Source organism: Saccopteryx bilineata, chromosome 8 (genome assembly GCF_036850765.1).
Source record: "Saccopteryx bilineata isolate mSacBil1 chromosome 8, mSacBil1_pri_phased_curated, whole genome shotgun sequence".
Classification (NCBI taxonomy): domain Eukaryota; kingdom Metazoa; phylum Chordata; class Mammalia; order Chiroptera; family Emballonuridae; genus Saccopteryx; species Saccopteryx bilineata.
The window spans coordinates 16034795-16056045 of record NC_089497.1 but is presented as its reverse complement, the minus strand read 5'-3'; the positions used below and the strand labels follow the sequence as shown (position 1 = coordinate 16056045).

Sequence of the window (21251 nt, the reverse complement as noted above, 5' to 3'; positions counted from 1 at the left end):
TTGGAAACGGGGAGGCAATCAGACAGACTCCCGCATGCACCCGACCGGGATCCACCCGGCATGCCCACCAGGGGGTGATGCTGTGCCCATCCGGGGTGTTGCTCTGTTGCGACCAGAGCCATTCTAGCACCTGAGGCAGAGGCCACGGAGCCATCCTCAGCGCCCGAGCCAACTTTGCTCCAATGGAGCCTCGGCTGCGGGAAGGGAAGAGAGAGACAGAGAGGAAGGAGAGGGGGAGGGGTGGAGAAGCAGATGGGCGCTTCTCCTGTGTGTCCTGGCCGGGAATTGAACCTGGGACTCCTGCACGCCAGGCCAACATTCTACCTCTGAGCCAACTGGCCAGGGCAGCAAACTGGAATTTCTTGAAGACAGGCACTGAATTTTGTTATTTTTTTTCTTTAGTTTAAAAGATATTTTATTCAAGATCGCCTGCTGTTGGTAGGTATCTGATTAGGTATTAGAGACTTAAAGTAGATTATATATATGCATGTAATATATATATATATATATGAACATTTTTTTAAAGTGAGTAGAGGGGAGATTTTGAGACGGACTGCCTCATGTGCCCTGACTGGAATCCACCCGGTAACCCTGTCTGGAGCTCATGCTCGAATCAACCGAACAATTTTTAGTGCCTGAGGCTGAAGGCTCAGACCAACCCAGCTATCCTCAGTGCATAAGGCCAACATTTGAACCAAGTGAACCACTGGCTGCAGGAGTGGAAGAGCGAGAGAAGGGGGAGAGAGGGGAAAGAGAAGCAGATGGTCGCTTCTCATGTGTGCCCTGACTGGGAATTGAACCCAGGATGTCCATACACTCGGCGGATGCTGAGCCACCAGCTAGGGCCACATATATGAACATTTTAATGAATGAATCAATGGATTAAAAGGGGTAGGGAAATGTGTGTAGCCAGAATCAATCAGCTTTAAGGCTTTTTTTAAAGTTTAAAATAAAAAAATTTAAATGTATTGGGGTGACATTGATTAATAAGATGATGTAGATCTCAAGTGTACATCATCTGTATATTGCATTGTGTACTTCATGGCTTTAAAAGGCCTTCTGCATTCCATTTCTGCAGAGTGATCAGTTGTAGAAGATCCTATTGTTGATTTAGGAGTGTCCTGCCTTCTATTATAGTGATTTGAATAGAATTGTTAATGAGATGTAAGTTTTCATTGTTTGGTTGTCTTCCCTGACCCTCCCTCATTTGCTTTTTAACAAATACTCTTTTGAACCTTTGTTAAAGTAGACAATTGGATTAAATATGCACAGCCTTAGAATGTTTAATTTATTTTTAAACAATAAACTTTAAAGTAATAATAATAATGTAGATAAGTTCATAATTTATTTCATATGCTGTTGTCTTTGCATATTTGTAATGCAAAACTGAAAAAACAGGCAAAATATAGAAAAATCACTCATAACCTCATTATTCTGAAGATCATGGTTAACATTTTAATGTATAATTTTTGAGATACTTTTCTAAATATTAATACACATTCATAGTTAAACAATAAACCATTTAAGTTGATAATTTTTTATGTAACTGTGTATGTTGTACATCTTTTTAATGCCAATAGAGATTTAACACTTCCTATTATTTCATGTATGAACGTAGCATACATATTCAATAAAATATCTGTGATCTGCATGGGGGGTATATGATAATGTGTATGACTATTAATTCTAAAAGCTAAATGAACTAAATCAGTATTATGATGATTATTTTTAAGGTACCTTAAAAAAGAATTAAAGTGATCTTTAAAAGCTCTTTTTCTGCCAATAACCTGCATAGTGATCTAGGTCAGGTTACTTAACATCTTTAAACCTTGGGTGTCTCATTTTTATGAGAAATACAGATACCCAACACAAAGAGCTGAGAGAATTAAATGAGATATTGTTTATAGAGCACTTAACACAATTCTAAGTACAGGATGAGTGCTTAGTCATAGACAGCAGTGATCATTGAAATCATCCCAGGTTGAGATGTTTTCTATTATAGATGCTCCATAGTGAAACATACTTACGGAGCCATCTCTTCAGTTTTCATTTCTCCATGGATGTTGTACTAGATGTTGAGGATGTAAATTATACAACAGGCGGTTCTTGGCTTCATGGTACCTATAATCTTGTGGGGTAAAGTGTCAGCAGATAAGTTTATAATATGGTATGGTTATACCCTTGGGACAGTTTGGCCAAAGCCTCTCTGTGAACGCAGCCTTGGGAAATGGCCCATGAGCCTCTGTGAGCTCACAGTTCCAGTCGTTTTGGTTATGAATAGGCCACAGCATTAGTTATTAGTACCATTGTGGGATCTGGCCGGAGCATTTGGGAGCACTGAATTGGAAAATTGTGACCTATTAGCAATGAGTCCTCAATGAATTTAAAGTTTCCTTTCTACTGATGTTGAATAGGCTACTAAATTAAGCATCAGGGTAGCATTATTAGCAAACAGATTTGGTTGTACTTGAGTGGAATTTAACCTTGGGTTTTCTTTCAGATTTGCTTTATAGCATTGTGGTCTTGGTGATAGTAGTTTAGTTTGGCGTAGGGACTCTTGATAATATGGTAAGTGAAATTTAGAAAGGTTATTTTACACCCATACTTCTTTATATAACCTACAGAGTAATTGCTAAGTAACATGTAAATACTGTATCTCAATCTCAATTTGAATTCATTTTTACTCAGTTTGGGTAAATATTTAAAAGAATAAAACATGTCATTCATCTAAAATAAACTGAGAGGGCAAGTAATATAGCAGATTATTCTAGTTGCCAAAGTGTACTGTGCTTTCAGACCTATTCTGTTAGGTCATTGGATATAAAAAGAGTATTTGTATATTTGTATACACATTTATATATAACATGCTTATATATAAGCATATATGATACACAGAATATATCTCCATATACATATACAGATAGACAGATGAATGGATACAGGTAATGTTAGGAGTCACTGTGAAAGCTCTTCGATCTTTGGTTTTGTAGCTGACAAAACTTTGAAAACTTCTTCTCCCTCAGTAGAGGCAAAGAACTGTCAGGGTGCTTGATGGATCTTTGATATTTCATGGCCATTTAGTCTAAAAGACGGATTTTTTGTTGCATACATATATATATATATATATATACACACATATATATACACACACACACATATATACACACACACATGCGCATCTTGTATTCTTTGATATACATCAGTATAGTGTGTCCTATATCATTGTCAAAGTGAAAATTGATTCTTTTATACTGTTTCTTTTTTTTTTTTTTTTTTTTTTTTGTATTTTTCTGAAGCTGGAAACGGGAGAGACAGTCAGACAGACTCCCGCATGCGCCCGACCGGGATCCACCCAGCATGCCCACCAGGGGGCAACGCTCTGCACACCAGGGGGCGATGCTCTGCCCCTCCGGGGCGTTGCTCTGTTGCTACCAGAGCCACTCTAGCGCCTGGGGCAGAGGCCAAGGAGCCATCCCCAGAGCCCGGGCCATCTTTGCTCCAATGGAGCCTTGGCTGCGGGAGGGGAAGAGAGAGACAGAGAGGAAGGAGTGGGGGGTGGAGAAGCAAATGGGCGCTTCTCCTGTGTGCCCTGGCCGGGAATCGAACCCGGGTCCCCCACACGCCAGGCCAACGCTCTACCGCTGAGCCAACCGGCCAGGGCCTATACTGTTTCTAATATAAAAACATTCACAAGGATAAGATATTTGGCTATCTGGCTATATTTAATAAATTCAAAAAGTGTGACTTGGTTTGCTGATTTTCAAGTGCCAGTATATATATAAGCTTTCTGATCTTTTGATGATATTTTAGGCGAAAAAAAAAATCAGTGTTTCTTAGGTTTTATCTTACAATGGATATAATAAGCATTCAGCTTGAAGCTATATTATACATCAGGGGTGTAATTAGTATTTGTTTGTGTGTTTTGCTTTCTCAGGTAATTCAGGTTGATTGTGGCGGGTACACTCACCTTCCAAATAAAATTCTCTGGGCAATTACAGTCAGTCCCAATGTGATTTCTGTCCTTTGTCTTTAAAAAAATAAAAATAAAAAAAATGGTTTGTGGATTTATTTAGTATAAATATGGGAGTTTTCTGGTGATTTGATTTTTCACTATTTTATCAGTCATATATAGCAAAAGTTCTTCAAAAGTTTACATAACTAAAATTATTTAATACATACTCAGTAACAAATAATTTAAATTTAGAAGTCTAGATCAAGTGGAAAACTATAAATTGGAAAATGTTTTGGGTGGGATTATGCATAGTGGTTGAGGCCACTAATCTCGAAGCACAGTCTTGGAATTACATTCCATCTTCACTCACTTAACAGTGGCAATTTTGGGTGAAATTGTTTAACCTGTAGTTTCTTCATCTATATAGCATGAGAATGATAATACCACCCCCCACATTGGGTTATTGTGAAGGTTTAAATAACGATACTTAACAGTGCTGAAATACAGTAAGCACTCCATGAGATGTTAGTCATTACTTATGATTTGTGGTATTTGCCATTTCTAATAAATTTTCCTGTTGAGCAACTTTTTTCTTGTTTTATTTGCTATGAATTTTATATTTCATAGTTGAAAGGCAGAAACTATGGGCCAGACCAGTAACATGAGGCTAGTGTGTTCCAAAAGGAAGATTTATTTCACAAACGCCTGGGTGCAAGCAGGTGGAGACCAGCAAAAGGTGCCAGCCCCGAGCTGCAGGAGGGACTGTTAGGTACAGAGGTGACTGCAGGCATCTGCTGGCATGGGGTCGAGTGCACCTGGACATGCCCAGGTGCATACATTGGTTTGTGGCCTTGGTCACTGACTTGGCCGTGAGCAGCAGGAGGGGGATTCAGCTTCAGAAACACCTCTTGTGCATATTCTTCTGATGCAGCACAGGCCTAATCAGGGTGCTCCTATCTGTTGTCCTTAGTAAATCTTAAAGATAGCAGAGGTCCCGGATCTCCCAGGAACAGCTGGGTCCCAGCGCCCCTGGACCTATGGCTAGGCTTTTACAAACAACCACTGTTATTTCAATTCTCCTAAGTGTCAGAGTCTTCCCCAGTGTAAGCTTTTCCTGATATTCCTTCAAGGGGAAGCCATTGAGAGAGAGAGAGAGAGAGAGAGAGAGAGAGAGAGAATAGAAAGCAAATTAACTGCCGCCTCACAGTGGGTGGTGAGGATGTTTTGTTTCAAGCCTTTCCTCCTCCTCAGGCCTGCACTGATGGCAGCTTTGGGATGGCAGCTGAGGAGTCATTTTATCTCTCAATAGGCTGTTTATATGCTGCATTTTATTTTAAGAAAAAAAAACTTATTTAAAATCATTTTACTTGTAAATATACATTCTTTTGTGCATGTGATAGATGTCAAAAATATCATTTGTATGGGTGCGTTTTTCTTTCTTGATTGAAACTATTAGGATCCGACTTTGAATCAAAGAAGATTAGAGTTTGGATAACAGGCTCTTAGACTTGGAGGGAATTTTCCAATTCACCTTCTCCATTTTACAGAAGAGGAAGCTAAAGCTTTGGGTGGTTATCTTCCTCAAGTTGACATTACTGGTACCCTGGAGTTGGCCTAGATCTTCTATATTTTGATTTCTTAAACTTCCTCTCTGTTTTGATGAGTATAGAACTTTTGGCAGCGTTTGAGTAAGTGACATTCAGATTAAAAGAGGAAAAGACATAACGATGGTTGCTTTAAGTCTGTTTATTGATACATTGAATCACATTAAGAACGTGATTCTGGAGATGATTTAAAAGATTGGATTGCTTCTCATCCGGTTTGTTGGCCATACATTCATGAGTACAGCTATTGTACAGATTTGTGATCCATATCTGGAAGACCTAAAGTCCCTCTCTCTCTAGCACAAACCTCTGGTCTTCGCCACGTAATATTTCCAAAAAAAGAACAGGACCACAGAACAGAGTGTGTTATTTGAGCGAAGAGCTGTTGAAACATTAAGTTAGATTTCTTCCTGGAAATCAGTAGACTAAGACTGTGTTAGGTCGTGTTTCATATTACACAAGAGAAAATAAACTGAAAGGTCAGTTGAACAGTTACAGCGTTGCCCTTTTCCAAGGTAATCAGCAGAGCATGTAGCAAAGACGTGAGCAGGAGTGTGACTGAGAAGAGACTGGCGGATGAAGAGGCTGGCTGCTTCAGGTGCTTGGGACAATGCTGACACTTCCAGGCCTAACCAGATGGGCCATCTCATAGGACTTTCCTTCAGTAATTCTGATTTATTACTTTCAGATGATTTCTTTTTTCCTAGTTAGGCACTCAGGTTTTCACATTGCCAGAAGACCCCAGAAATTTTAATATTGACCATTAATCATACCTTGGTACACTGCAAGGGCAGTATATCATTAATTTGTTTGCTACCAAGAGACAAGACACAGTGATTAAAATTAATTTCTAGCCACGTTTTGTCAACGTATTCTAATTAATTAACCTGTTAAGAAGTCAAAATATGTTTGCATAAATGGCTATACAGTAGGTTCTTTAAGTTATGTCTTGAAATGTCATTTCCATGATTCTTAATGGAGATTTCTAGAAATAAACACTTTACTATTAAAATGAATAGGGAGTTGAATAAGGCTTTCTAAATAATACCGCTAAGTGGAATATTTCTAGTTCTTTATTAATGGATTTAAAACTTGATGTTTTATAGGATTTAGACCTGGAAGGATCTCAGCAATAACTTCCCACAACCTTCTCTCCTCCTTTCCCAGAACTAGGAAAGAACATTTAATGAGTAACAGCCATTATTTACTTTTCAGGACACTCTTTTACATAGTAACAACTCTAACTTTTAAAAGTTCCCTTTTTTTTTTTTTTTTTTTGTATTTTTCTGAAGCTGGAAACGGGGAGAGACAGTCAGACTCCTGCATATGCCTGACCGGGATCCACCCGGCACGCCCACCAGGGGGCGACGCTCTGCCCACCAGGGGGCGATGCTCTGCCCCTCCGGGGCGACGCTCTGTTGCGACTAGAGCCACTCTAGCGCCTGGGGCAGAGGCCAAGGAGCCATCCCCAGCGCCCGGGCCATCTTTGCTCCAATGGAGCCTTGGCTGCGGGAGGGGAGGAGAGAGATAGAGAAGAAGGAGAGGGGGAGGAGTAGAAAGGTAAATGGGCACCTCTCCTGTGTGCCCTGGCCGGGAATTGAACCCGGGACTTCTGCACGCCAGGCCGACGCTCTACCACTGAGCCAACTGGCCAGGGCCTAAAAGTTCACTTTTAACATTTTTGAATTGATATCATTCGCCCCCTCCCTCCATAGAAAGATTTAATGATTCCTATATAATTATAATTTCTACATATATCTTATTTGAAACTCAAAGTAGCAAAATTGCATTTAACTTCTGGCCAAGTAAGATCAAAACTATTATTTAAATTGCTTTTATTTTATAACATCAGAAAATAGGAGATTAACTATTTTTTCTTAGATATGATCTGAGGATGTAATTATCAGACTGGCCACAATGCATTTGATTGGGATTTAGAGACAGTACAAAATGAGTAAAATAAAAAAAAAAAGTGTTGAAATTCCTAACACACTAATGTTTGCTTGTAATTGAACTGACATTTAGATGTTATTGTACTATAATTAGCATGATATAATTATTCCAATTTTTTCTAGGTTTTATTACGTTTTTAACTTAAGAAATCTGTTAATTTTTTGTTTAAAAAGAAAGGTGAGACGTGCCATAAGAGTAATTTATTTTTGGTGGGTGAGTGATATATGTAAACACAGCGACATTTCCAGCAGTGGTCTTGTCCTTTGTTTTATAAATGAGGAAGCTGAAATTCTGGGAGCATTAAGTGAAAAATCCAAGGTTCGTTTCCTAATAATGGGCCTAGCAATACAACCCAAGCTTTACTCCTAAAGCCTCTCTTTTTTAATGTGTCATCATGCTTGCCACATGGTAGTTGGTTCATTCCAATTAGTCTTAGAGTCATACATGAAATAACTCATTTAATTAAAATCTACTCTCAAATCTCATGAATCCATAGGCGTTGGTAAAGCTTATAATAGAGAGAAACACCAGCAGACACGCATCTTGCTATCACTTCGGGTAGAGTTGAGATGTTGGTGATAAATTGGCTTTCACTCACTCTTCATCATGTTCTCCGGAGTAGACCTAGACGACAGATCCTTTGCATTCATCTTAAGTAGCGCCGACTGCTGAGACGGATGTGTTTTGGCTCCTGGCAGCAGTTGGTGTCCTGACTGGGTCATCACATCTCCCGGCTTGCTCCTCACTTTCGCGGTTCCATATGTTTGATGTTGACACAGCATCCAAGCCGATGAATCAGTTTCTTATGTGTGATAATGTCTTTTCTTACAAAGCTGGTTCTTTGGTCACACAGGACCCGCAGGAGGAAGAATGAGGAATTGATCTGAGGACTCCTTCCCATTTTCTACCCCATATTGGTCAAAGGTCGTCCTCTGGGGCTGAGTCCGTATCATGGAGTCTGACCGCTTCCATAGTTGCTCGCAAGCCACAGCAGCCTCCGCAGGTTCAGTCAGACTGGGGTACAAACGTGGACAGCTTACTGGGACCGAGTGAATCTGGAGTGTAGTGTAGTTACAGTGGATTGTAACTTTCTTACATTTTTAAGAGATTTTTTATTCTTCTATGTTTTTCTCAAATCCAGCATCGTATTGAGTACATTTATTGTCCTAATAGTGTGTTCATTCACTGTTTCCTGCAAAAGATATTGTGCTATACATTTTACATATATTATCTCATTTGATTAGTAAAACAGCTTTATGAAGTAGGTTCCGTGATGATTCTCATTTCAGAGTAGAACATGTAGTCTTAGTTACAGCTGATAAGGGGTAGGCTTGGGATTCAAATTCAGGTATAATAATCCTGATCTTAAATCTAACCATTGTATCGCGATTGCTTGCTTAGCCACAGACCTGGCCAGTGATAGGTGCTCACTAAACGTCTGCTGCCAAAAATACTACGTGTCAGTATTTTAGGTGCTTGGGTCCCTCAGTATGCAGAACAGATATTTTTCTTCTTCTGTGTGTAATTTACATTCTAGCCACTCCGGTCTCTGATTATTAGCCTTATCAGTGCCTTGTGTAATACTTTTCACGCTCTGCTTTTTTGCACTAGTATCTCCCACTCATAACAAAGAGCGTTTTGAAGGCAAGGACTTCCTATTGTTCACAGTGTCTTGCATTCCATTGGATAAATAATAGATGTTCAGTAACATTTATAGAGTAAATGGATGGAGTTCATCACTTTTTGCTTATTACCTTCACCTAAGTGGTCGCACTGATTGTTTTCTGATAGATGAAATGAATGTATGCTAAATTGGATACCGATTGGAAACGGCCCTGAGATTTTAAATGAATTTGCAAACCTCACACATTTATTTGTTGATTAATGACATGAAATATTTAAAAATAGGGAACGGCATTCAAAAATAAAAAAACTACGTGTACTATGATCTCAACCTTTGAATGCTTTTTCTTTTTTTATTATCTGCCTGCAAATATTTGTGCTTTTAATATTTGGTCTTTTTAATAATGACTTCATTAATCTATGGACTGCCTACAAAAACTCATTTTTTAAACTGCTTCCATTAAAAGGTGCCTCGGATCATATCAGCTATCTACTCGGTCTTTAAGGGTTTTTATTTTATTTGTGATTTATTATCTAGCTGAAATAATCTTTTCCATTCTAACTGGCCTCTGGATTCCCACCTATCCTCCTGCTCTGAGAAAATATAGCTACTGTCATTTCGACAAGAACCACCTAATTTTTACAGATGTATTGCCCTTCTCTGTTTTCTCCAGCTGTCAAAATACATTACTTATTCTTTAAGACAAGGGTCGTCAACCTTTTTAAACCTACTGCCCACTTTTGTATCTCTGTTAGTAGTAAAATTTTCTAACCGCCCACCGGTTCCACAGTAATGGTGATTTATAAAGTAGGGAAGTAACTTTACTTTATAAAATTTATAAAGCAGAGTTACAGCAAGTTAAAGCATATAATAATAATTACTTACCAAGTACTTTATGTCAGATTTTTGCTAAGTTTGGCAGAATAAATCTTTATAAAACAGCTTACTATAGTTAAATCTATCTTTTTATTTATACTTTGGTTGCTCTGCTACTGCCCACCATGAAAGTTAGAACGCCCCCTAGTGGGCGGTAGGGACCAGGTTGACTACCACTGCTTTAAGATACAGTACCAATGCCAGCTACCCCCTACATCCTTCTCTAATCTGCTCTTCTCCCACTAGTTTCTTCTACTGTCTTGCTTGTTCTTTTAATAATTGCCTCTCAGCCCTGTCCTGTCATGTGTTGAACAGTCTTCCTTTAGACTGAGGAGCTTCTTAAGGAAGGGAGCTTGTGGTTTTTTATTTATTTATTTTTATTTTTTTCGATTTTAAAGGGCCTTGTTTTCTGTAGCTGAATTATTACAAGAACATTTTTATTCTGTATTAAGCATGTTGTTGCTGTTTTATACTTACCTTTGATTGAGGGACATAAACTTGTCACTTTTAAAGTCTCTAATGCCTACTGTTAATGTAACAGCCTTACTATATAGATAATTGTATAATTTTTGATGCTTTGCTTAAAAAATAAAGTTTCTGTCTGTCACCTTTAAGGTTTTTTAAAGGCCAATTTAAAAAGCTAGCTTTTTCTCCTAAGTTTTTTTGTTCTCCTAAGTTTTTTTTTTAAACTTATTTCCCCCTTTTCTAGTTATTAAAAATTCCCACGAGCTTTTGAGCTGTTGAGCTTTTCCCCCCTCAAATCCAAATCTCCCCTAGGAAGCAGATGACAATATACAATCTCGCAAAGTATGCTAGCAAGGAAAGAATTTCCCCCGTGAGTTACTTGGGTGTCAGGCCCTCTCAAAAGTGCTTGAGAAAGAATTCTAAATCTTAGAAATGACCAGGTATGGTATGATACATCTCTCCTGACATCTCTCCTGTGTGTGCAAGCCTGCCTAACGTGAGAATCTTAGTATAGATCGAATACGAACTGCCTTCTAAGAGAGCAAATATATATTTTAGCCTGTACTTTTTTTTTAATGGGCAGTCCAATTGACTTGATTTTCCCCCCAAACTTTACATAATCCATACATTTAAGTCAATATGGAGTACTTAATATTTGTATGTATTAGTATGACTATGTCCCAGGAGAGCCCAAGCTCTACGTTGATTAGGCGTCCCCGATTAGATTTCCACGTGCAGTGGGACACTCTTGCTTAATGAAAGGGCTGGTTGCCCCTTTGAGACAACACTTGAGGCGACTGTGAAGATTCTACTTACTGGTACCGAGTCCAGTTGCCACCAGAGGAAAGACACAACCAACACACAAGTTAGTTGCAAGAATAACACAAACAGTTTATTACTCACAGATCCTAGGGCGTGCCTGGGTACAGCGTCATGGGGCCCGGTCGGCGTGCTCCTCTCGGCTGTCTTTGGTCAGAGTGGCGTGGAGACACTCCATGTGCAGTGTTGGTCAGAGTGGCGTGGAGACAGTCCATGTTCAGTGTTGGTCAGAGTGGCGTGGAGACAGTCCATGTTCAGTGTTGGTCAGAGTGGCGTGGAGACAGTCCATGTTCAGTGTTGGTCAGAGTGGCGTGGAGACAGTCCATGTTCAGTGTCGGTCAGAGTGGCGTGGAGACAGTCCATGTTCAGTGTCGGTCAGAGTGGCGTGGAGACAGTCCCTGTTCAGTGTTGGTCAGAGTGGCGTGGAGACAGTCCATGTTCAGTGTTGGTCAGAGTGGCGTGGAGACAGTCCATGTTCAGCGTTGTGTTGGTCAGAGTGGCGTGGAGACAGTCCATGTTCAGTGTTGGTCAGAGTGGCGTGGAGACAGTCCATGTTCAGCGTTGGTCAGCGTGGCGTGGAGACAGTCCATGTTCAGTGTTGGTCAGAGTGGCGTGGAGACAGTCCATGTTCAGCGTTGGTCAGCGTGGCGTGGAGACAGTCCATGTTCAGTGTTGGTCAGAGTGGTGTGGAGACAGTCCATGTTCAGCGTTGGTCAGAGTGGCGTGGAGACAGTCCATGTTCAGCGTTGTGTTGGTCAGAGTGGCGTGGAGACAGTCCATGTTCAGCGTTTGTCAGAGTGGCGTGGAGACAGTCCATGTTCAGCGTTGTGTTGGTCAGCGTGGCGTGGAGACAGTCCCTGTTCAGTGTTGGTCTGAGTGTCATGGAGACAGTCCGTGTTCAGTGTTGGTCAGAGTGGCGTGGAGACAGTCCATGTTCAGTGTTGGTCAGAGTGGCGTGGAGACAGTCCATGTTCAGTGTTGGTCAGCGTGGCGTGGAGACAGTCCATGTTCAGTGTTGGTCAGAGTGGCGTGGAGACAGTCCATGTTCAGCGTTGGTCAGCGTGGCGTGGAGACAGTCCATGTTCAGTGTTGGTCAGAGTGGCGTGGAGACAGTCCATGTTCAGCGTTGGTCAGCGTGGCGTGGAGACAGTCCATGTTCAGTGTTGGTCAGAGTGGCGTGGAGACAGTCCATGTTCAGCGTTGGTCAGAGTGGCGTGGAGACAGTCCATGTTCAGCGTTGTGTTGGTCAGAGTGGCGTGGAGACAGTCCATGTTCAGCGTTGGTCAGAGTGGCGTGGAGACAGTCCATGTTCAGCGTTGTGTTGGTCAGAGTGGCTGGAGACAGTCCATGTTCAGTGTTGGTCAGAGTGGCGTGGAGAGAGTCCATGTTCAGTGTTGGTCAGAGTGGCGTGGAGACAGTCCATGTTCAGCGTTGTGTTGGTCAGAGTGGCATGGAGACAGTCCATGTTCAGTGTTGGTCAGAGTGTCATGGAGACAGTCCATGTTCAGTGTCGGTCAGAGTGGCGTGGAGACAGTCCATGTTCAGCATCGGTCAGAGTGGCGTGGAGACAGTCCATGTTCAGCATCGGTCAGAGTGTCGTGGAGACAGTCCATGTTCAGTGTCGGTCAGAGTGGCGTGGAGACAGTCCATGTTCAGTGTTGGTCAGAGTGGCGTGGAGACAGTCCATGTTCAGTGTTGGTCAGAGTGTCATGGAGACAGTCCATGTTCAGTGTTGGTCAGAGTGGCGTGGAGACAGTCCCTGTTCAGTGTTGGTCAGAGTGGCGTGGAGACAGTCCATGTTCAGTGTTGGTCAGAGTGGCATGGAGACAGTCCCTGTTCAGTGTTGGTCAGAGTGGCGTGGAGACAGTCTATGTTCAGTGTTGGTCAGCGTGGCGTGGAGACAGTCCCTGTTCAGTGTTGGTCAGAGTGGCGTGGAGACAGTCCATGTTCAGCGTTGGTCAGAGTGGTGTGGAGACAGTCTATGTTCAGTGTTGGTCAGAGTGGCGTGGAGACAGTCCATGTTCAGCGTTGGTCAGAGTGTCGTGGAGACAGTCCATGTTCAGTGTTGGTCAGAGTGGCGTGGAGACAGTCCATGTTCAGTGTCGGTCAGAGTGGCGTGGAGACAGTCCCTGTTCAGTGTTGGTCAGAGTGGCGTGGAGACAGTCCATGTTCAGTGTTGGTCAGAGTGGCATGGAGACAGTCCATGTTCAGCGTTGTGTTGGTCAGAGTGGCGTGGAGACAGTCCATGTTCAGTGTTGGTCAGAGTGGCGTGGAGACAGTCCATGTTCAGTGTCGGTCAGAGTGGCGTGGAGACAGTCCCTGTCCAGTGTTGGTCTGAGTGTCATGGAGACAGTCCGTGTTCAGTGTTGGTCAGAGTGGCGTGGAGACAGTCCATGTTCAGTGTTGGTCAGAGTGGTGTGGAGACAGTCCGTGTTCAGTGTTGGTCAGAGTGGCGTGGAGACAGTCCATGTTCAGCGTTGGTCAGCGTGGCGTGGAGACAGTCCATGTTCAGCGTTGGTCAGCGTGGCGTGGAGACAGTCCATGTTCAGTGTTGGAGTGTGAAGGACTGGCTGCAGCTGGGGCCCCTCAGTTTCAGCACCCTTTCCGGCATACGCCTTCTAACAGGTGTTAATCCACAGGATTATCACATCAAGCCATTTTTAGGGAGTTTCTTGCAGGGAGCTCTTTCTATTTACATGTTGTTTCACACACACACTGACTGGCCTGTCATGTCCCTGCACACTAGGTTAGCTGTTGCCCAGAGGGCGTAGTCTTATTCACTTGCCTTAATGGCTTTTAATATTATATCCTAATTTATTTCTATGTATTTTCTATATTTCTATATATTTCTATATATTTGATTACTATAACATCATATACTGTAACACTATATTTATAATTTCTCATAGCAGGAAAAAAATGGTGATGATTCTCAAACACTTTTGGAATTTGAGGGCCAAAATCTTTAATGTTTGCTAATAACTAACCAGTGTATTGATATCTGAATAAGTGTTATAAATTTAAAAAATGATAAATTCAAAAGTATACTTTTAATTACCACTCTCTGAGGTCGAGACAAATTGTAGCTGACAATTGAGCATTTGCTGGCTACTGTGGGGATGGCTCCCTGTGTGATTTCATTGATTCCTTAGAACCCTCAGTTTTCCCCACTTCATAAGGGAAGAAATTAAGGAAAAGGGGCATCATTTATTTGTTCAAGGTCACGTCCATTATGTCACAGTTAGGCTTTGAACTTACACTGTTTATTTCTAGAGACTAAGCTGATTATCTCAATTATACCATTAATAGCTTTATGAGAAAGCTTAAAGAGCTTTCTTTAAAAAAAAGTCATACTTAATTTGAGATCTTGTCTTTTGACTTAGGAACGTATATGTTTTATGAAGAATGGTGCTAAATCTTTATTGCTTGTTACATTGTTGACCTTGGGAAACTTACATATGTATCTGTGCCTCTATTTTTTTCTTTATAAAAAGAGGATTAAAAACATCAATATAGAGATCAAATTTGATAATATTTATAACATTTTATATCTGTACAAAATGCTAGTTGCTATACCAACTTCATTTTATGTTCTTGGTTACCAAGAATTTGACCTAGTTTTTAAATATCCTATAAATTTTTAGCAAAATATGAAAAGAGACGACTGTAGTAGCAGAGGGCACAGGCACGATGAGCTGGCTGTATCCTCAGGCATTTTCTTTTTTTGAGCCACAGTGATTTCAAAGTGGATATGTATTTCTGGATCAGAAGCTACAGGGCTGACCTTGAGGGAATGAAGATATTTAGTTAAAGTAATATAATGCCATAATCCTGTTCCTGTTGAATTGTAAATGGGATATTTGTACACATCTTATGAAACTGTTCTAAAATGAGTATTTAAAAAATATAAACCTTAAATAAATCTAAAAAAATGTGTTTTTAAGATCTTAAACCCACATTAACAATAAAATTTTTACCACCTTTATTCACCCTTCCAAAGTTTATATCAGTAATTTGCCTTGTATTATGATGATATATATGTGTATATGTATTTTTTTTTTACCCTAAGTCCAAATAAATTTTGATTGTTCCTGTTAGCTCATTTTTAAACTTAGTACTTATCTGGTTCTATACAGATTAGAGTGTTCATATAGCTACTTTCATATGTAGGAAGGAAAAGAATTTTTTTATTTTTTATTTTTCTAATAGGACTTCAGAGAGTATGAGAAAGTTTGCCTACAATATTTCATTTTATCTGCAGATCAAGTATTTTGAAACAGTAGCCAATGTTTAATTAGGGAACGCTCATGGAAAAGTCTGAAAGACTTTTGGTTCTTGATTTATTATCTGATTTGGCCCTGGTGCTTGGCAACAATGTGGCGTAGAGGCCGTTACTTTTCCATGGGGTGTTTCTCTCCCTCTCTCCAGAGTTCCTTTCTGCATTGTTTTCTGTACTCGAAGGCCAGTCCCACTGATCATGTGTTTCTATTATCAGACCCTTACTTTTGTGTTTCTTATGTGGGGACAGCTCCTCCTCTTTGTGTTACCTGCCTGGCTCTTGTGGGGACTTAGGTTTGTGTCTTATTGAATACGGACTGTCAGTGAGTCTGGGAGGCTATCATTTCATTAAAGGTTAATTTGAATAAATAATGAATTGAATATAATTTGAATTTTTAAAACCATAGATGTGCATGCATGTGTCTGTGTTTGTATGAATTTGTTACATATATGTACAAAAAGGGGTCATATATGAAGTGCTTGAAGTGCTGCACTTCCACCTACCACTCCCATAAACCTCTGCACTCTGTTGATGGGATGCTGTGTCTTATTTTTCCCTGAGTATACAGCAAGCTCATCATGCAAATGTGGTGGGCGTGGTTAGGCTAAGGGGGCTTAAGGTCCCTGCCTGTCCAGGCCATGGAAATTTCCAGGTGCCCAGCATGAGGCCCTGTGAAAACGGAATGACATGGGAACTATAATTATCTCTATATTTTCTTTACACAAATATATGCTTTGTGGAAAACTGCTCTGCAACTCCTTAGTTTATGTTAATCATCTTTCCCTGTCAACACATGTCTACTTTCTTCTTAGTGGCTTTTGTGTCATTTGTTGTTTGGGTATTCCAGAGCTCAACCAGTCTCCTACTGTGAGCGGGTAGACTATTTTCCCTGTTTTGGTATTATAAATGATGCCATAATGATCGTCGTTCTATACATAGATGTCTTTGCTTGCTTAGGAAATATAACCAAAGGGTAAATTTGTAAAAATGAATTACTTCGTGAAGAGTATGGTTTTGAAATTTTCATAGCTGTTACAGAATTACTCTGCAATTTATATTTCACTAAAGAGTGTTTGAGAATGTCTTCTCCCCAGCAGTGCGCTGTATCCACAGAGACGGTCATATGTCTATTGGTCTTTTAGGTGGGAAGTAGAAATTGGAAGTTTAAGTTTGCGCTTCTTGTCTATGGATTTGAACATCTTTTCAAATATTTACTAGACATTTTGATTTTGGGGGCACCTCTTGGTTTTATGTATTTTTAATGTTTTATACCTTTGATCTCTTGAAGTTATTTTGAGTTTTAGAGATCTGTTTATTTACAATTAACTTACAGGCTTCAGTATTTAATTAGAGAAGCCATCGTTTCATTACTGATACTAAATGCTCTTTTATTAAGTATTTAATTTCTATTGTATATACGCTCAAAATTCTTTTAGTCACAATTAATTGGATCCTAGTCAGCACTCAGTCCTTCGAGTACAAAGGCTTTGCTTGCAGACCCCTGGGCCACGTTGGTGGACTGCTTGCCGGTCTCCTCGGCTGGCGGCCGTGGCCGTGCAGATGCGCGTTGAATTTGGGCAGATGGTACGGGAGCTGTGGAGCCGGAGGATGGTGGGCCATTCCATGTTAGAACCTCGCAACTGCGCATGAGCAAGCAGGCAAGGAAACCTGCGTCTTTCTCTCACTCAGGACTCACTAGCAAAACAGGCAGGGGTAGGGGGAGACCCCTTCTCTGAAAAACAATAGCAATAAGTGGCCCCTCCCAATGGCAGCAGGCAATCCACAATCTACAACCTGCTGCCCTGAGGGCAAGACCCTGCAGCCTTACATAGACGATACACATGAGGCCCCGTCCAGTGCTCATGCACCAAGCAGGCGAAGTGCAGGTGAGCAAGCTTAACACACCTGTTTGCCCAACAGTCCTGTAGGCTTGTTCAGGTTTCCCAGTGCCTGGCACAAAGCTTTTACTTGTATTAATCATTAAGACTATTGATTATAACTAAAACCACTATTATTCAAGCTAAAATTTTAACCTTTGAGCCCCCCTCCTTTTTTTTACAGAGACAGAGAGAGAGTCAGAGAGAGGGACAGATAGGGACAGACAGACAGGAACGGAGAAAGATGAGAAGCATCAATCATCAGTTTATCGTTGTGACACCTTTGTTGTTCATTGATTGATTTCTCATATGCGCCTTGGGGCTACAGCAGACCGAGTAACCCTTGCTCGAGCCAGCAACCTTGGGTCCAAGCTGGTGAGCTTTGCTCAAACCAGATGAGCCCATGCTCAAGCTGGCGACCTCGGGGTCTCGAACCTAGGTCCTCTGCATCCCAGTCCGATGTACCTATCCACTGCGCCAAAATTTTACAAACACAGTTTCATATACCCAGTATAATTCCTATAGGATATTATATAGGATTATTTAGATGTTATATAGGACTGTATACTGCTTACAAAAATTGGGATATTTCAAAATGAACATGAATCGATAAAAAAAGAAGCATTTGTTTTATTAAACAAGAACATCAGAGAAGCAAACAACAAGTCAAAGAACGTTGTTTGATTATACAAATGAGATGACAAGGGAGGCTTGTGGAAGGTAAAAGGATTTGGTGGGCCTGGAGCCATATCTCTGGCCCTGTAAAGACTTAATTTGTAGCCTGACCAGGCGGTGGCGCAGTAGGTAGAGTGTCGGGCTGGTATGTGGAGGACTCAGGTTCGAAATCCCGAGGTCATCAGCTTGATTGTGGGCTCCTCTGTTTTGAGCAAGGCTCACCAGCTTGAACCCAAGGTTGCTGGCTTGAGCAAGGGGTTACTCTGTCTGCTGTAGTCCCCCCCCCCCCCAAGGCACATATGAGAAAGCAATCAATGAACAACTAAGGTACCGCAACAAAGAATTGATCTTCTCATCTTTCTCCCTTCTGGTCTGTCTGTTCCTATCTGTCTCTCTCTCTGTTTCTCTCTGTCTCTGTCACATACATACACAAAAAAAGACAATTTGTAAAACAGGAAAAATCAGACACAATACAATATACAGATTATATATTATAGATTTGTACATCTAGATCTGTATAATTTTATTAAGCAATGTTACCACAATACATTAATTAAAAATAAAAAAATACAAGGACTTTTTTTTTTTAAATAAAAAAAATATAGTTTTAGTGAGAGGTGAGAGGCAGAGACAGACTTCCACATGCGTCCTGACCAGGATATACCTGGCAAGTCCACTAGGGGGCAGTGCTCTGCCCAACTGGGGTCCTTGCTCCTTTTTAACCAGAACCACATTTTAGCACCTGAGGCAGAGGCCATGGACCACCTTTAGCGCCCTGGGCCAACTTGCTCTAATCAAGCCATAGCTGTAGGAGGGGAGGAGAAGAAAGAGAGAGAGAGAGAGAGAGAGAGAATGAGAAAGAGAGAGAGGTGGGAGGGGGAGGGGTGGAGAAGCAGATGGGTGCAGACTTCTAACAGATACCACCATATGGCTGAGAAAGCCTAAAATATTTACTATCAACACCTTAACAGAAAAACTACCAAAACCTGTTGTAGGGTAATTCTATTTTTCTTGCTCTTTTGACTATTTTTCTTTTTCATTTTATTAGAGATTAGAGGCAAAGGATATAGGATGCTCCTTCATTAAACTGTCTTGATTTGGTAGTTGCTATAATGCTGATCTTAAAATTTCATGGAATAAAATAACCACTATTTTTCCTGTCTTATACCAAAGTGCTTGAAATTGTAAAAAAAAGAAAAAAAATTATTGTAATTAGTTAATACCTGAAATAAGAATCATTTTACTTACCAAGTAACCTTTACTAATAAATGAAATTATTCACATTAGTCCTCTTTAATGATTCCTTTTTTCTTTTATCTTTTATTTTTTTCTGAATAAGAGTAAAGCACTTACTTAATTACAATGGCTTTCCTGGAGGAGAATTTAATTTTGTAACTTCCTGCTTTTGCACTTTTCAAAGGTATAAGCGGTTTAACGAGATTTTGAACAACATCGGAGAGAATGAAGGTGGGATTGATAAGTTTTCCAGAGGCTATGAGTCATTTGGAGTCCACAGATGTGCTGACGGCGGTTTGTACTGCAAAGAATGGGCTCCGGGAGCAGAAGGAGTTTTTCTTACTGGAGACTTCAGTAAGTATTTTGAAAGTATTAAAGTCGGTATTAATATTTATTAATCCATTTGAAACATAGACTTCTTGTTTCATATATTTGATGATATAAATGATTATAAAAATTCCACTTTTCAGATAGAGCCATAGAATATATTGTCTTTACTTTCATGTGGTACAGGTGTTTCTGTTATCATGCAATATATGTGTTCCCTAAAAACTTGTTCTATAAAATCATGTACAAGAAAAAAGAGTTAATGAGAAAAATAGTGTCATGCAGACTATGCCAAATTTACTCAACTATGTTAGCAAGCTCTGAAAAAACCAGTGGCAATCAGGTTGAAAGTTGACGTAAGGACCTGGCCAGTTGGCTCAGTGGTGCAGTATCAACCTGGCATGTGGATGTCCCATCTGCACACAGGAGAAGTGCCCATCTGCTTCTCTACCCCTCCCCATCTTTCTCTCTCTCTCTCTCTCTCTCTCTCTCTCTCTCTCTCTCTCTCTTCCTGCAGCCATGGCTCAATTAGAGCAAGTTGGCCCTTGGCGCTGAGGATAGCTCCATGGCCTCCACCTCAGGAGCTAAGAAGAGCTTGGTTGCTGAGCAATGGAGCAATGCCCCAGATGGGCTGAGCATTGCCCGCTAGTGGGGTTGCCGGGTGAATCCCGGTCAGGGCGCATGCTGGAGTCTGTCTCTCTGCCTCCCTCTTCCTCTCACTTAATTAAAAAAAAAAATTGGCCCTGGCAGGTGGAATTTCTGGGTTTGATTCCCAGTCAGGGCACACAGGAGAAGTGCCCATCTGCTTCTCCACCCTTTCCCCTCTCCCTTCTGTCTTTCTCTCTCTTCCCCTCCCGCAGCCAAGGCTCCATTGGAACAAAGTTGGCTTGGGCGCTGAGGATGGCTCCATAGACTCTGCCTCAAGCACTAGAATGGCATTGGTTGTAAGAGAGTAATGTCCCAAATGGGCAGAAAATCGCCCCTTACTGGGCTTGCCGGGAGAATTTCGATCTGGTGCATGCAGGAGTCTGTCTCTCTGCCTCCCTACTTCTCACTTCAGAAAAATACACACACACACACACACACACACACACACACACACACACAAATTGATGTAAGTTAAATCCCCACTGGTTTTCATTTGGTTAGCTGACATTGGGTCCTGTATAGTCTAATATCTTTTTATGAGACCTCAGTTAAAGTAGATTCTAATCTAGAAGGTAAACTTCATCACTTAATTTATTTTTCCTTCTCCTGTTCTATAACAGAAAGGGAACACTCCCCAGTTTTATGACTGTGACTGACAGTGGAAGTCCAGGGGAGGCTGCCTGCCACCACAGAAAGGGAACACTCCCCAGTTTTATGACTGTGACTGACAGTGGAAGTCCAGGGGAGGCTGCCTGCCACCACAGGAGCCAGTCTCGGGAGGCAGGTGCTGGTGGCAAAGGAAGGGGGCTGGTGGGCCGCTCTCTGGGAAGAGCACCGCCCCTTCCTGCTCCAGCCTGGTCCCATAGGGAGAGGGGGCGGGGCCTTGTTCCTCTCCAGTTATCTTGCTGCTGGGGCC

At 41.2% G+C, this 21251-nt stretch overlaps 1 protein-coding gene across 1 annotated transcript in view; it reads left to right on the top strand.

Annotated features, from left to right (window-relative positions):
* Positions 1 to 21251, top strand: part of GBE1 (1,4-alpha-glucan branching enzyme 1) — a 316473-nt gene that overhangs the window by 39345 nt on the left and 255877 nt on the right. Inside the window, exon 2 of the mRNA XM_066241074.1 lies at positions 19545 to 19714. Coding sequence (XP_066097171.1) covers positions 19545 to 19714 — 170 coding nt within the window. The remainder of the gene's footprint in view (positions 1 to 19544; positions 19715 to 21251) is intronic.